General features: G+C 37.1%; 1 protein-coding gene across 1 annotated transcript in view; it reads right to left on the minus strand.

The window, feature by feature from the left end:
* Nucleotides 1–534: 534 nt before the first annotated feature.
* Nucleotides 535–18168, minus strand: part of LOC108744842 (transcription factor AP-4) — a 40568-nt gene continuing 22934 nt past the window's right edge. Inside the window, exon 3 of the mRNA XM_018480792.1 lies at nucleotides 535–2436. Coding sequence (XP_018336294.1) covers nucleotides 1567–2436 — 870 coding nt within the window. The 3' untranslated portion in view covers nucleotides 535–1566. The remainder of the gene's footprint in view (nucleotides 2437–18168) is intronic.

Below are 18168 nucleotides of genomic sequence, written 5' to 3' on the forward strand. Positions count from 1 at the left end.
AATAATAATAATATAATAATAATAATTAAAAAATACGATAACGTAAAGCATAAAAAACTGAAACAATATAAAGAGACATTCTAATATTTTCTTTTTTTTGCGAACAAAAACAAAATTCTCAAACTCCGATTACGTATACAAAATACTAAAAATAACTAATATATTTATATATATTATTATTATTTACAGGTTCAACGTAACCATACTACATACCGAAGAAACAACAAACAAATAATCAAGTAATATTGAACATATACATAGGAAAGTGAGAATGCTAATACATCTATCCTAAAAAACCACATCTACCATTAAATAATATATTCTTATATACAAGGAACAAAAGTTTTCACAGATAAAATTATATGACAGTACACATCGACCTTCAATTCGATTTTTTCAAATTTAAAAAAATTCATTATAAATATAAGCTATACAAACCCAAGTGGCAGTGTACCGCCATCTGGTGGATATTAGCACTTACTAAACGTTCTTATTTACAAACTAACTTTCAGTTTAAACGAACTAATTCATTGCAAATTCAATTATCAAACACTATTACAATTAAATAAACCTTTTTTTTAATTTTGAATATTGCATTGTTTAGTATAAAGGTAGAAAATGATGGTTTGGTCATATAATTTTACCCGCAATTCCTCCTTAGTCTGCGATTTGGCGCCTTAAATTAAACATCACCATTAAGTAACAAAAATCGTCATGTATAACGTACAGACTGACCTGTTTCATTTTTATTAATTTATAACCGACTACCTATTGAAAACGTCCTTTCGACTAGCCTGGTCCTACTCTCATCTCAGCGCACTCCTAATCCTAAGCTTGACTCAATTCACAAAGTCCATCATTAAAGCGCTCTTTTACTTGTATGTATGTATAATTAGTTATTATTTAAAAAAGTATACGTCGTTTCCGTGAAATAGTACTAGGAAATATTTGCACTAATAAAATCAGCAAGTGAATAACGATTTTTGATTTCATATTTACTAGAAGAAATTATCCTACACAAGTTAAAATTTGACAAAATAAATCTTTCTTGCGCATACTATACCGTGCGTAATAAGGCATGAACCTTTTTTTTATTATTAATAATTGTAAGACAGACAGATAAGAAAGAAAACTTTCTTCATCTTTAAAAAGTGCAGGATTATGCCTTAATGAAGATGACATAAGTAACAAAATATAATTTTCTAAGCGACTTTTCACCATGTGGACAAAGACCTTTCAACAACTACCTAGAAAGACAAACCTAACAGCTTATCATAACCATACCGTACAAAATTCGTCCTACTTATATACATTCCTTTAACATAATGAAACAGGTCGAGACAACATTAGGGTCAGTTTTAAAGCACTGCCACCTTACTTTAAGAACTATGTAATTAACGAGATTCATAGCTAGAGACTTAGGAATGAAGACAGTCGCCCCCCTCCTCCCCCATCTTGACTATACATCAGTCCAAAATGCAACACCCTCGAATGTCCGACCGATACAGCTTATTGCTGCACGATCATTCGGGCAAGAGGGTCACCACTGCATGTGACATTAACTAATCACGACGCTTGTTTAACAACGATCACTCCCGGTCTGGATTGCTGTTGAACTTTGACCGACTGCTGTGTCACGTGGAAATCGACGTACTGGTTCATATCCAGCCTAAGAATATGATCCGACGACCTCGTGTTGGTTGTAAGGGCAAGGGGTGCTTCTTGCGTACGTTGCTGAGGTTCTTCCGCAAACATGTGATCGCCTTCCAAGTGGCGAATCGCTTCAACGATGGTTTCGAGGTTTTGACGAGAGGTGTTAGGACCATAGAGCGTCCTCCCCGAACTACTCTCGTCTTGGGGGGTTGTGGGGACACGTTCGACCTCAACTTTTGGTTCTGCCTTGATGGCAGCTTCCAAAACTGACGGCAGTCGTTTCTCTTGTATAGGTTCGGGACTAGGACTTCGGGAAGGTACAGGAGAACACACCACAGTCTGCGTATGACCAACAGGAGGTAAACTGTCGGCGGCTACTACTTGTAGACCAAGGTCATCTGTTTCTTCAGTGGTTGTTATTTGGTACATTTGTTGTTGGTATAGTTCGCCTTGAAGTTGTCGTATTTGTTCCTCGAGAACAACCCGAATTCCACGTTCCCTGTCCAGCTGACGTCGAAGTTCTGACGCCGATTCCGATGGTTCGACTACCGTTACCGACATTATATTCATCGATTCCGATGCCATAGTATCTACGCAGTCTTCTGTCGTTTCGGTAATGGTAGGAAGGATAACATCCGTTTTACGTTTTTTCGGAGGCAATTCCCCGACCTCGTGCTGCTGTTGGTTGACCAACCTTTTCAATTGGCAATTTTGGGATAATAGTCGCGTCTTTTCTTGTTCCAATGAATAGATGTATTCTGCAGTCTGTTGAAGAATAGCAGCCTGAAACAAGATGATAAAAGAGTAATTAGTAATCGTCGAACCAAGTGAATCTATTTTATGCGTCATTTTTATAATAATAGGTAAATGCATAAATGTTTCTCTTTAAACTCAGCGATCAAATCGCTGGCCTCGCAGTTACCAACCGAAGTCTCACGATTCTTCCTTCTTTTCAATAAACACGCCATGTTCTTGACCTTGATGCAACATTCCGAAGATCATTTTTGCGCAACCGGTCCCGCACTCAGTCCCTGAGTAGGATGAATCGTGCCGAAGACACTGCAAACTATGCATTCCTATGTTTACAGTACGTTTAATAAGAGTCACCATATCATATCAGAAAGCTCACCATCCTTCATAGCATATCTGCACATTACAGCCCGTATACTTATAATAATAGCTTTCCAAATTATCCACAAATAGTAGGAATAATTTAAAATTCACCTTAGCATGGCTAAAAGTGTATCATTAATTTATTATTTAAATTAATATCATCACCATACGTAACGCAAATTCATCAATTTTTGACCCCAACTCCCCTCATATAACAGAAACGCTCAGCCTGACTCCCTCCCCCTTTCTTTTCTATTAGGCAACGCAAGCATTAAACGCACGTAGCGGGACCGTAATACCATACCTGCCCCCTCCCATTCACGCGGCGTAGTTTAGGNAATTTAAAATTCACCTTAGCATGGCTAAAAGTGTATCATTAATTTATTATTTAAATTAATATCATCACCATACGTAACGCAAATTCATCAATTTTAGACCCCAACTCCCCTCATATAACAGAAACGCTCAGCCTTACCCCCTCCCCCTTTCTTTTCCATTAGGTAACGCAAGCATTAAACGCACGTAGCGGGACCGTAATACCATACCTGCCCCCTCCCATTCACGCGGCGTAGTTTAGGGACAGTCCCTAAAAAGATTCTCCATGAATCTCACTAAAAATGAGCGTTATTAGGTTGTTACTTTCAATCGAAATGTCATTTCATGCAATTTAAGTACCTACCTATCCAAATTTAATTAACGAAGTATAACTAATGTCAAGTTTAATTAATTATCGAGAAAATAAAATTTTTTAAGAAAAGGTTACCCCCAGGCCGGTTATTAGCCCTCTGACGCAGTCAGTGTGGAATGTGGATGACGTCAACCAAAATTTATCAGCAAATGGGTGTAGAAGAATCTATTTTTGTAATCGGTACCACATAACGTTAGATGCAAAAATATATATATATATATATATATAAAGGAGACGTAGGTATCTATAAATAGTTATCAAATATCTGAAAATTAGCGTTGGTAACAATTTTTACACATGAGTGAATAATAACGTTTTATTATCATTCTTAATAAGTACCTAGGCATCTAATCAATTTATCTAAGGAGAAATGTTGTACAATTTACATCATTTTATGTTAAGTGCATATGTACATTCCACGCCTTTTATAAATAAATAAATACCTACGTACGCTAATTGTAACTCTAATTAGGCAGATATCAAAAGCAGCGATTTCATTAAGGCTGTATTTTTACAAAAACCATCATTATTGAAATTATGTAAGTATGTATTTTTAAATGTTTGCAAAGATTGATATCAACGAAAATAATAGCATACGTTCGTGGAAAAACGATGATAGAACATTTGAGTAAACATTCCAACAAAACTTATTTAGAAGTTTATTAAACTCGAATATAAAATTTTAGATTACCTTGAAGAGCCTCAACCTCCTCGCAGTCCATCCACAAAATCAGCTGTACAATCAGTCGATTCTAATAATAAAAGTAGTTTGTATATGGTTCTCACACAAATTACAACAGTCGGTAATTCGCTTCTCAAAATCTAAATCGATTATTTAGAAATAACAGAATGAAAAATGTAGTCATATTTTGCGCTATTAAAATACATTGATTCGTAAATTAAGTCGACCACCACGTTCATAGGATAATTGTAGATGTTTTTTTAGAAGACACTAGGTATATACACATATGTATGTGGTTACAAATTCGTATTGTAGATTGTAGACACATATGATGTTAGTACACAAGGCGTGTAAATTGGTTCAATCAATTTAATTAAAATCATATTTTATCTCTCACGACTGGCCTTGAACTTAACCGACAAACAACTAGCTGCTTCCTATTTATAGAACTTTGTTCTCTGGTGAGTGAAACATACTTAGATACTGCTTTTAATTTACACATTATAATATGTAACAGCAGAATTATATAAATAACACTGGTCGTAATTACCGGCGCCACTCGCGCCGTCCCAGTAGTATTTCACTTTTTCGAGTTTGATATTGCATTTTGGACTCCTTTTGTAGTTAAAATAAAAATATTTAACAAAAAAAGTCGAAAAAGTACGCTCGCTACGATAGGGAATATTAATATTATATGTATACCTATGTATAAAGCGCAATAAGGCGTTTTCTTTCAGGGAACATACGGTATTATCATATATTACGCACCGAGAAAAGAAAACACTGCGTTTCCACCCCTTCAACAAACCACTACAATCGTATAATAATCATAATAATAATTAAATAAAGTAGGAGACACCTAACATTTGAAGTGGGCGAAACACGTGTCCGCTCAATAAAATTATGTTAGTGGTAATTGGGGTGAGTTTCCTACTTTATTTAATTATTAATTTACCACAGTCTTCTTGTTTCTATTTTGAATCGTAATAATGGTCCTATAACGGCCTAAGGAGAGGAGGCTTTAGTTGATACGTTAACACTGCCCAGTCTTACAAAGGATTGGGTGTTTTTTTAATGATTTCCCCCTTCTTCCCTAAAAACAAAAAAAAGCTACATTCCTTCTCTCTATCTGAAGGCGAAGCGGCAAACATCCGACGCGAGGTGTCATACTTTCTTCCAGAGGACTGCTTACAATTCTTTATCATGCATCCATCCCAAAAGTACCATTTTCCTAATTTACCTCTCAGGCAAGAAATCGCATTTACTGTTTCTTAATTTCTACATCCTCCCCCGTGGAAACCACACGGAGGACGATGAAATCCTTTCCAAATAAGGAGTAATACGATTTCTCGCCAGGTAGGGGATGTTGCGCTTTCAGTAAGTCTCGCCTCTGAAATTTGTAATAATCGAGATATTTACCAAAATTGTGAAATGTTGTAACTGTACTACGCCCTTTAGTCAACAACTCTATCGATTTTACAATCTAAAGCTAAATTGATTCAAGCTCGATCAGAATTGGTTGTAGTAAATGAAACATTTTATCGTAGCAGAGATAGTAGTACTACTGGAGAACTATGTAAGTGGAATGCATGTTAAATGACTTTAATTCATCCATCAGTCAGTCACTTGTAACAGGAAGACACGAAGTTAATACATAAATCGTAGTAATCGTGGTGCGCTGAAATAGACCGAGAAAGAACGTCGCTCGTCGTCGTTGTAGACCACAAAACGAATATTCAATTGAACTTGCATGAAAGAGAAGACGAGTACGCGATGGAATGCATGACACGACGACCGAAGAACCGACGACGTTGACGACTAATAACGCCGTAACGCCATTCCAACTATTCGTCGTTCGTGTATCAAATGACCGCAAAAATTCGAAAACAACGTGAAAACGTGGGAACGCAAACGGCGTGCGATCTACAACCATTTTAATGTAGAAAGCGTTTATTTTCTTTGCCATGCATTTACATGGACAGAAATATTTCGAATGCACTAACGACATATTATTCAAAATTTTCCATGGAGTATCTATATATAACGTGACTATACGTCCCATTTTGAAAAGGACCATTCCTTTTTTCGATAATCTGTCCCGTTGTCCCCAAAAAAAGTTCCGGAACGCACAATTGTCCCGTTTTCCGAAACCGCGCGAAAATTTCGGAACTCGCTGGACGCGACCAAAAGTAATCCCAAAAAATTAGTTGCAGTTACAAATTTCCTTTTTATTATACAGAGCCCGAGTTCCAAACACTTTTAACAACTTAAGACTCTCCCATTCTTTCCTATCCTAAGCTAATCTCCGCATTTTCCTACAACTAGAACATCCCACATCCTTAACTATTTGTGAACAGTAATCTAATCTATGCCTACCTCTACCCCTCATAACTCCTGTTTCTGCCTCTAATACGCCTCTGACTAGCCCTTCATGTCTGAGACTTCTATAGTGACTTCTGAGTTCCCCTATTCTTTCTAATAATTCTAAATTTCTAACCTTATCTATCCACAATATCCTCATCATTCGCCTGTAACACCACACTTCGAACGCTTCTGCTGCACCCACCGTTCATGTTTCGCACTCGTACAGCGACGCGCTCCAAACATACACTTTTAAGTTGATTATTATCGCAGGAGGGGAAGCATTCGTGTGTCAACCACCGAAAACATAAAACGTTCAAAAGTTGTACAGATATCGGTTGTAGTTGATTGTAAGCAAGATTTTGTATTTATTGGTTGTATGTTTTATTAACTTAATTCATGATAGGTATCGTTCATAATTTTTATTTTTAGACTCATATCTTCCTCGATTATTTATGATCTCAAATGCCTGTTTCTGCTGCTGTAGTACAATTTTTTTAGACAAGTGGCCGTATGAATTAAATGTTTGCGTCAAAACGTTCATTCACAGCCAGTCGGTAGGCAGTTTGTATTAAAAGTAGGGCGCCTGAGTCATTTGAACTTACGTAATTACTACACTGGTATTTTTTTACGGACCAATGAACTAAAGATTACTTTTTTTCTATTTACTTTTGAACTGTTCTAAACATAAGTTGCAGAATGTTTTTTACGTTTAAATAAGGTGTAATTATTTTATTTTATTACATCTTATTTAATAAATATTATTAACCAGAAAAGGCCGAAATTCGCCCAATTAGCAACTATCAAAAGACTAAGCCAATAAAAGCAATAAACTTATTGAACGTGCGACAATGAGCACGGAAAAAAGCTTGAATGAAAGATATAATCATGTTGACACCATTCAAAAATTGAATTTAATTTCACTGTCGTTAGCATATAGAAGATAAGATAACACACTGTTAAGCAAACAGCTGATGACGCAACGAGCGAGTTCACGAAACAAAATAGGATTCATTGAAGAAAATTATGATTTTGAATATCATACACCACATATCCGTTGCCAAGTGACAGTCTGGCGCCATTTTCGTACTGAAACTTTGGATCTGTTTATTAGTCTTCCTAAACTTAAAAATATATGTATAGTATAGGTATTAAAAAATAAATTATTAAATGGTTTAATCCGAAAAATAATTTTTAAAGAAATGGAGAATGCCTATAAACAAATCCATATTTTCCAAGTAACCTTTTTTATATACGTATATGTAATTATTTTCAGTTTTTCTTTTCAGATACCTTGCTCTACAGATATACATAGGTCAGATTCCGGCTCTATTTGCCCTGATCTAAGTTTTCTGGGAACCCTTTAATTTTTCTTCTTCATTCTCTGTTTCGTCCGTATTATCTTTCTGTACCCAACCACCACCGTCCCATTCCGCCCTACCCCCCGGCTTTGCACTTATAAATAGGTACATAAAAATTGTAATGTAAACACTTCCTCATATTTTATGCTAGAATAATTAAAATATGTTTATTTTACTAGTACATACATATTTGTCTGAATTTTCAAGAAAAACAATAGTTTAACGTGAAGGTTTCAAAATAATATTTGCACTTATTTATGTATGCAACGACAAACATACCGCAACTGCATGTTTTTGCAAACTTTATGTGTGTGCCAGGGACGTACTTAAACTGTCACGATTTGGTTAGTAACTAAAATTTAAAATATGTATTTTTCTTTAATTTTTTTATTTCCATAGTTTTAAAATTTGAATTTTTGAATCGTTTGCGTTAATGTTCTTCAATTAAATATAAAAAGAAACTCTCAAAAATTTTAGTCTCCACACATCTTCACAAAACCACAAACAAGAGGACTTCGATCCTTGATTTAGCATTTAGCTGATTAAATTGATCGGTCAGGAGGACTAATATTTTATGTTTAATTTTTCCTGGCAGCTTTTAAAAACAAAAGTCAGTCATGGATACTGAATGAAAATAATACTATCGATTGTTCCGGTATTACAAGAAGAAAAATACTAGAACCTCTCATTATACGCGATCTATTTAGCAAGGCATGTATTTCGTGTGGTAGTCAGGGCAACTGCTCCATGAGCTTTTCACCGTCATTTCCAGCCACACCCGGAAAAACTTGCAGTAAAATACGTTCGGTATTTATTTCCCCGTAGCAACATCTCTTTAAATTTCAAAAGATGAAAACTCTCTTTGAAAGTAAATTGGTTTTCCAGATAGTTTTCGAGTCTATCTACAAAAACAGAACAGGCCTTCTGTAACTTCCGCTTCAAAACATCTTTTGTTCTTTGATTAGGAATTTAATAAAGAGCAATAACAAAATTAAGTAACCCTATGGGTAAATAACAGCTTCTTAACGTTTGTGGCAACTGAGGCTATATTATTACTGGTTTGGTTTCCTTTTTTTTATTGTCATAAAAATGAGACAACTTGTAAATAAAGTTGGATAAAAAATTAGATTTAGATTAGATGAGGTAATTGTGTATAAATGTATATTTAATTCTGACTAAATCTGTTGCTATTTTAAAAAAGACGAAACAGTTCATGGCAGACAGACACAGTCAACGATCGACTGAGTGAGATTAACATAATCGATTCAATAATTTTAGATCTGTCATACATAGCCAATTATCCCTTTTCGTCATACTATGACAAGCATTGATTTTGTCCCTTTTAATTGTATTGCAAGGACTAAACCAAAGGAGACTTACTTAATATACAACTGTTATTGTGCTGCTATTGAAAGGTTCTTGTTTTATAGATGAAACTATATAACGCGAGACAGACGGGGTACAGGCGGCGTCTCGACGGTGGCCTTGGGCGTCTGGACGACGCAGAACCAGCGCGCAATCGGCCTTGTGCCCCCAAATGCCGACGTCCGCCGTAGTTCGATTGCGAGGGGTTGCTGTGTATCGATTAGTTTGTACGCCCTTTAATGGGGTTGAAGCAATGTACCGGCGTTGACACTAATAGTGGTGTAGGTCGAGACAGTTTACTTATTTGCACTGAATTGCACTTGGACCTTATCCAACGCGAACAGTTGAATGCGAAATTTTTATTTTCGAAAACGATAAATTTTATTTTAAAAACTTAAATCGGTTTTATAAATCGGCCGAGGCACGTTTAAATATTCATTAAATATTCTCAAATATTGCACTTGGACGTCATTCAAGAAGAATAACAATTTTTAAAAATTGGTACGTGCTATTTTCAAAACTATAACATTATACACACATCGTCAAAAATATGTGTATATTATATTAATGTTCGTGTAAATTTTGAAATGGAAAACAAAAAATACAATAACGGTTTTGTATTTATAATTCGAGAAATATAACTAAAAGATCAAGTTTTGCATAAAGTACTTGCCAAAGGAATATTTATATACAATGTACTTAATAAATTGTATGTGTATTATATATAAATTCACATAGGTACGGTAGATTATTGAAAAAAAATAAAGATCGACGAAAATATTAAAAAATTTAAGTTAGTAGAGCATTTAACACGAAGAGGGTTTAAATTGTGCATTTAGGAAGTGTAAATACTTAATATTTTACTTACAATTACTTAACGACTTGTATGCATCAGCAATTTCACAATAAATACATGTTAGAAATACCAACCTAACAACCATCTGATGAACACTTGTTAGAAATAAGAAAAAAAAATAAACATCTAATAAGTTCGAGTCTTATCAATGACCGAATGTTCTGAATGCACCTCAGTTTACTGCTACTGATTGAGGCTTCGTATTTTAAATAAAGGAGGTTTTAAGGCCTGAGAGAATACAACAGTAACCCCTTTGAATTACCAAGGTTGTACTGTATTGTATTTGCTAAACGCCGGTGCATTGCAGCCTCGCCCATTACACCCTCAGTTAGTTATTATGAACCGCGCAGTTACGAACATAAAGGTCATACGATGACGCCGCGCCGCCTCATCGTCGGTACGGGTGTACTCGCGAATTTTCCTCCCTCTCGTTCGCCCTTTTACACTTACCCACCCTACCGCTCCCTTTAAATACTCGCTGCTAGTAAAATTGGTTGTGAAATTAAAGCACAGTCAGCAAATAAAAAGAAAAAACAAAACGCGACGAAAGAAATTACATTAATTATTGTCATTATCTATGAACTATCTGTAATACGAGGGTGGATTGATAAGTTTCCGGCCTGACCAAGAAAAACAAGGTTTTTAAAAATTTTTTTTTTTTATTTCTCAACATAATCTCCTCCAAGGCTGATACATTTCTCATAGCGGTGTTCCAGTCTATTAATGCCATCTCTATAGACTGATTCGTCAAGCTCCTCAAAATAACCATTTACAGCTTCGATTACTTCTTCATTGTCCGCAAATCTCTTACCGCCAAGCCATTTTTTGAGATTAGGGAACAGAAAATAGTCACTCGGGGCTAGGTCTGGAGAGTAAGGAGGGTGCGGCATCAATTCAAACTTTAGATCGTTGATTTTAGCCGTCGCAACGATTGACGTGTGCGCTGGTGCGTTATCGTGATGAAACAAGATTTTTTTCTTCGCCAGATGAGGTCGTTTAATTTTCACCTCGTGGCTCAAACGTTGCAATAAGTCTGCGTAGTATTGACCAGTGATAGTATTACCCTTTGCAAGGTAATCAATGTATATAATACCTCTTGCATCCCAAAAAACAGTAGCCATAACCTTGTTCGCCGAAAAAATTGTTTTTGCCTTCTTTGGAGTTGGTTCCCCTGGTCCAATCCACTGTTTAGACTGTTCTTTGGTTTCAGGAGTGTAGTGGTGGACCCACGTTTCGTCAACGGTTACGAATCGACGCAAAAATTCGCTTGGATTACGCTTATACAATGACAAATTTGCGGTAGAAATGTTTTTTCGAATCAATTTTTGGTCGACTGTTAGCAAACGCGGCACCCATCTTGCACAGAGCTTTTCCATATGCAAATGTTGGTGCAAAATATGTTGCACACGTTCATATGACATCTTACAGGTCTCAGCTATCTCACGCACTTTCAATCTGCGGTCTCCCAGCACTATTTGATGAATTTTTTCGATCATATCTGGAGTTGTGACCTCAACGGGGCGTCCTGAGCGAGGCCCATCAGAGGTGCTCACACGACCCTTTTTAAACTCGGAAACCCACTGCTTAACGGTTGAATATGACGGGGAGGATGTCCCCAGTGTTGAGTCCATCTCTTTTTTAATTTCCTTCGGCGTTAACCCCTTCAAATAAAAGTATTTGATGACAGCACGATTTTCCTGCTTTTCCATTTTTACGAAAACCACAGAGGCGTCTTGTTCAGCGTGCTGTCAAACCTACACTAGCAAGGAGATCGGGCTGAAACTATAGCTACAAGCTATCCAAGGATGGTACTATAGAATGTCACCTCAAGGTAGGCCTAGTGGCGTCATCTCTTGGTTAGGCCGGAAACTTATCAATCCACCCTCGTATACGCCCTAATAAGAAAAAAAAATAGCAATGAAAAGTTTTTCATTTGATTTCCACTTGTCTCATTTTGTTAGCGATGTGGAAATCTCAGAAACTATCAAACCTGAAAAAATCGCTGAAAAATTATAAATACCTCTGGAAATGCATATAAATAAATAATTAATTTCTTTGTGTTCCCTAAATTTTTCCTCCTATAAATGGATGGTAGGCGTGTGGGAAAAGAAAAGGTTAGAAGCGTTCGAAATGTGGTGTTACCGGCGAATAATGAGGATAACGTGGAAATGAAGAGGTATTAGAACACAGGACTCTATGGAAGTGAATAAGAAATAAGCGAGACAGGTTTGTAGGACACCTAAGGCATGAAGGACTAGTCCGAAACAGGAGTTAAAAAGAGTAGAGGTAGACCTATATTAGATTACTGTTCATAAACAGTTAAGGATCTGTTCTAGTTTTAGGAAAATGCGAAAATTAGCTCATGACAGGAAAAAGTGGAGGTGTATGTCCAAGTCTTAAGACTGACGACCTTATGATGATGAAATATTTGCCAATAATCGAAAGTCAATTTAGTTAATATTACATCCCAAGAAAAACGACTGTTAACAGAAAGGGTTGAGAATGATCTTATAAGGGTTCCATTTTTTCTTTAAAAAGGATTTCCGATTTTTGGGTATACCTTCCCTTCGTTAAATATTTTTTGCCATACTCCCACCGAAAATAGGTACGACATTTGTCCTTGATTTCTGGGACTAAAATGCAGCTTTCCCTCATGGGTAAGAAATAGCACTTACTCCTTATTAGGCCTATTAGGAAAGGATTCTATCATCCTCCTCGTGGTCTACACCCTCGTTTAAGTATCGGTCGGCAATTTCCGCACGGAAGAAGTTGAAATACTTTCCTAATGCGATTTCTTACCGATGAGGGTATGTTGCATTTTTTCGTTTCTAAAATCAGGAAAAATCAAACTTTCGGGGTGGAAGGATAGGTCTTGGGAGTACGATACGACTAAGTAAGTACGATATCCGCCCACCGCAGTGGTAATTTATTCCTGAACATTTAAAGCTTTAAAGGTTCAAATCTAAACGCTGGAAAACGAACAGAAGTGGGCTGCACTACTCGTTTTCTAACTTCTTATCAGACTAATAACAGTTCTGGCAAGAATGTCGGTATCCGATACAATAAACAACCTACAATCCCGCTGCCACCCACAGAAGTTGCTCATATTAAACAACCATGAAGAATATACAAAACGGTCCAAATGAAGACACTGTATTTTACTATTGGAACGATTCGAAAAATAATTTCACTGCAAATTGATACCGTCATTACTACAGTTATTGAATTTGGACTATTTTCCACACGTACTGTTATTAGAAAGAGTATGACACCGATTTAAATGAAATGGGTAAGGGGGCTATCAAAGGGTTCGTGCTGACTTCCATTAGGACCTTGGTATGCCAAAAAGAACTTTTGGGTGTCTCACTAGCCTCATTTTAGGAATCTCCTTGGAATCCACAAATAAATTTGGGTCAGGCTAAATGAATCGGAATTGAATCGGTGTCCCCCCGAATGCTAGGCAATGGTCTAAACCTTAAGGCCTAGACTTAGTAGAAGCAGAAACAATAAATAAAAAGGAGTATACGTAGACCTAGCCTAAATTGTAGTGTTGTAGTTCTAGTTTTAAGGAAATACAAAGATTAGCTCAAGATAAGAAGGAGTGGAGATGCGTGTCCAACCAGTCTTAAGACTGACGACCGTATGATGATGATGACGAGGTACATAATTGACAAAACAATGTATATTGCAAACCTTCTAGAAACCTCAATTGATTCATTGTGATATACAGATAAGGCAAGCTGCAGGGGCTTTAAATATTAAAATGGCGGGAAAACTGCAAGACATACCTACATTAAACGCAGGTATGTGTACAATGTATGTACATATTTGTATGGAAGTCTATGTACATACTTCGGTACATAGTTGTTCCACCATTTACATTGCATGGTATTAGTTATTGTAGGTAATTGTTATGTACCTATACGTACAATATAGAAGGCGCACACCAGGTGAGTTTTAAAAACGCTTCTACAAGCTGCACGGCCAAAATACGATGCGAACGTAGATACAAGCAGCTGTTTTCAACAAACCCGGCGGATCAATGCACTGTGTTGCCGCGGCAACCGCCAATCTGCTGACGTCACGCATCGAATCCGCCGACTTGCAGGTTGCCTAATATTTTGTTTTATGTCAGCGACTTTCCGGCACTGCTCGAATCACTCGAATTATTATTACTGCCAAGAACCAAGACGGCTGCAACGTTGCAATATCCAGTATCCACAAATATTTATACACCTGCACCTTTACAAGGTGTGCTGTATTTCTTTCCTTCCTCTATTTCGCGCGAACCGAACAGAAAACACAACCGATTGTGTTTGTACATAAATCAGTACTTCTCCAAATATGTTAGGGCGAGCGGCATGGACTAGAGGTTAACGCAATTGCTTAGCATTCGAGAGGACTCCGGTTCGATTCCGGGTGCGTCCGCCCTGGTTAAAGTTCTTCTACGTCCCTTCATCTACGTTAAGCACTTTAAATGGCAAGAAAAAAGTACAGGTTTGGCAACGTGAATGTGTGAGTACATAATATAATGATTATGCGGACCCGCGGATTGCGCGCGCATAAAAAAGTGGCCGGTTGTCGGCGAGTCGGCTTAACTTGCAACCTCGCGGCCTCCCGCAATACCCGCGACCCTCCCGCTTGCAGCAGCATGACGCTCTGCGAGGTCAGTTCTTCGCTTGGAGTATAAAGCAAGCTGCGAATACCCACTACTTTCAAACACATAAGACATTTAAATTCATTCATGGACGGGAAATCATTGTCTGTCGTGAACCTGCTCGTAGGAAATGTTAATTGCGGCAGATCTTATCGTGACCAAGACTTGACATAGAAGGTATTTGGCACAAGGGGTTAGAAGTTCGCGAATTGGAAAAGTTTTGCGGCTACTCTCGTTTTTTTCCTCTGTTTTTTTATTGTTTGTTTACCTAGACTCTTGTAGTTGAAGTTGAATAGAACAAAACACAATGTAGAAGAAATTCGCTATAAAAAATTGATTTGTTAACCTTAGAAACTGCGGTACTAAATTATCCGTTTTGATTGTAGAAAACCGCAAAAGATTTGCAAAATGCTCAACTGACTCACCTTAAGCAAAACTGATCCATATAACACAGAGTTGCTGTTCGAAGAATTACACCCTTCCCTTTCCCTTCCTTATCCTTCTTCTGAACGATCTAGGATTAGCGGTTCCTTAACATTTCAATGAGGACTCCCACGCGGGAAGCGGTTGTATACGAGTGAATTAAGGGCATTCGCGGAATGACAAGCTTACAAGTTCAACTACGCTTTTTCTTTTGAATGTGATTTGAGACTTTCACAAAAGCAATACGATAAATAATAAGAACATAATGCTACTCGAAGAAGTGCATTAGATCACCTTGTAGTTGTAATATTATCGTTCGCTTTCATTAATTTTATCGTACAAAATTAGGGTAGGAAAGGAAGGGATGTGATTCTTCAAATAGCAATACCTGTATAATATAGATCACTTTTCCTTAAATTAAATCAATTGGTTTATTTCATCATCATAAGGTCCTCTGTCCTAAGACGGGTTGGACACGCACCTCCACTCTTTCCTATCCTGAGCTAATCTTCGCATTTCCTTAAAACTGGAACATCCCACATCCTTAACTATTTGTGAACAGTAATCTAACTTAGGTCTACCTCTACTCCTTTTGTCTAATACCTCTTCATTTCTAACATTCTATATCCATGGTATCCGCATCATTCGCCAGTAACGCCACATTTCGAACGCTTCTAACATTTTCTTTTCTGCCGCACCCATCGTCCATGTTTCGCACCCGTACAGGGTCGCGCTCCAAAATTTTCTAATTTTCACTTCATCTAATTTTTCGTTCCCTATCTTTATCTTTTTCTTTAGTTGGCCTGTTTATAATAGAAAATAAAAAAGTTCAATAATAAATTTAAGTTTTTTAATCGACATTGTCCCAAATTAACAATTCAAAATGAAACTTGTAGGCAGGATACAACTATGATATGTGATGATATCCATAAATATGTATGTGTAGAAGTTCTCAAACCGAAAATAACGTAATAACATCACTAACCTTCACAGAAATGTCGAAATCGGTATTATTTCAAGAATCTAAATAAAAGGTGAACGATCGGGACAACAAGGTCTTGTTACATTATACAGATATGTATTATATACATAGACACATATGCCGTCTTCTACTTGGACTGCTTAATACATAGACACACGCGCATTGGCTATATACTTATGTATGTAAATAGATATAAGTTATGCGTGTATTTGGATTTCGAAGTTCGGAATTGCGTCATTAGTAGTCTTAATTTTGACGACGACGCTCAAGGCTGTTGTAGACAAAAGTACATAATGTTTAACGTAAGGCCATAGCAATGTACGAGCATACTCGGGTTTTATTTTTAAGTACTGCACTGAACAACATAACATGCATCTACATACGTGTGCATTACTATGTAATGTAAAATAAATGCGTTTCGCTCCAAAATATAAGAAATAAATGTTAAATGTTCATCAAAATTGCACAATTAAAATTCAGACACAACTCATTTGGCCCTTCTTAATCGGATCAGAAATGTACCGCATTTGGGCTACATTAGGTAATCAGACATGGTCCGAATAAGATACCCACATTAGGGTTGAAATGGGGTGTCCACATAAGTCCAAATAGGGCATGCCAGAAAAGGTTTCGGTAAATGTCCAGATGATGGGGTGGGTGGGATCGAAAGAGGAGGTCTCCCTCACCACTGTACCATAAAAAGTTCGTAGCGGTCTCACACCCATAAAAAGTTATGGGGGTTAGAAGGGGGTGGGGTAGATTGGATCGAAAGAGGGTGGTCACCTGAGTAAAACCCCATAAAAAATTTGCGGCGGTCTCAACCCATAAAAAGTTATTGGGGTTGAAATTCAATGAAAAAAAATATTTTCAAGCGGGTGGAGGTGGGGATCGAAAGAGGGTGGTCTATTGAACAAAACCCGATAACCTAACCTAACCTAACCTAACCTACCCTATTGATAATAATATTTAAATAATGTTTTATATAACGTGTTTTTCCATTAGTTTTACCTTTGAATATTGTTTAAGAATGACTACATAAATATTTACATGCCTAGAAATGAATAAAAATTGGTATATTTATTAACTTTGAACCCTTATAACTTTTTATGAGGTGAGACCGCCCCGAACTTTTTATGGTACAATGGTGGAGGAGACCTCCTCCTTCGTTCCCCCCATCCCCACCCTCGAAGGGGGTTGGGGCCATCATCTAGACCTTTACCTATCCACCCACATTAGTCTTAATAGGGCATCCCGTATAAAAAGCTGTTAATCTTCAGGCCTTGACTAGGACAATTATATGAAATGGCCTAGTAGGAGATGCGGTACGTATGCTGATAGAGCCTGGCATAATCAATTTTCAGTCGGGAAAGCCCCTATTACATTATGTCCCTAACATATTAATTATGCTATATGTTTGGTACAAACCTAGTCGTATTACTATCAAACAATTTTTTGATAGTGAAATTTTGCAAATTCATATCAATATTTTCATGTGTCCACATTTTTTCCCCAAAATTCGCAACAAATGGCATAACTTTTCCAAGTGTATTTGAATAGAAAGTAAGGCGTAAAATAACGAATATAGTTCATTGCCACACCTACCCGCTAACCCACATCTCCGTGTACGTATTACATTTTGACTCTGGTTTAGATAATTAAAAACGAAGTCTACGTTTTGGCGGGTTTTTCGTTACACAGTATGACGTCAATCGGCAAACAGATGGGTGCGGTTTAAAAAGTTAGTAAAACAAAATCGAACGAAGAGATGCATGCGAAATCACGGTGCAAGACAGAGGAGGGATGATTCGCATTGGCAAAAACGTAAAACGTAACGTACTACTGCATATTACACGGCGCATTGTCAATAGTAAGCGCCAGTGCAATGCGCAAGATGCACTGCGCACGCACGGCCAACTGTAGTAAAAGAATCGTCAAACGCCAGCCAACTGCAATCACAAACTTCAACCAGTAAATAGGAGCAACTGTACAATAGAAATAGATATGTATACACCTATGTACGAATACAA

The sequence above is a fragment of the Agrilus planipennis genome, unplaced genomic scaffold (assembly GCF_000699045.2).
Source record: "Agrilus planipennis isolate EAB-ADULT unplaced genomic scaffold, Apla_2.0 scaffold35, whole genome shotgun sequence".
Taxonomy (NCBI): domain Eukaryota; kingdom Metazoa; phylum Arthropoda; class Insecta; order Coleoptera; family Buprestidae; genus Agrilus; species Agrilus planipennis.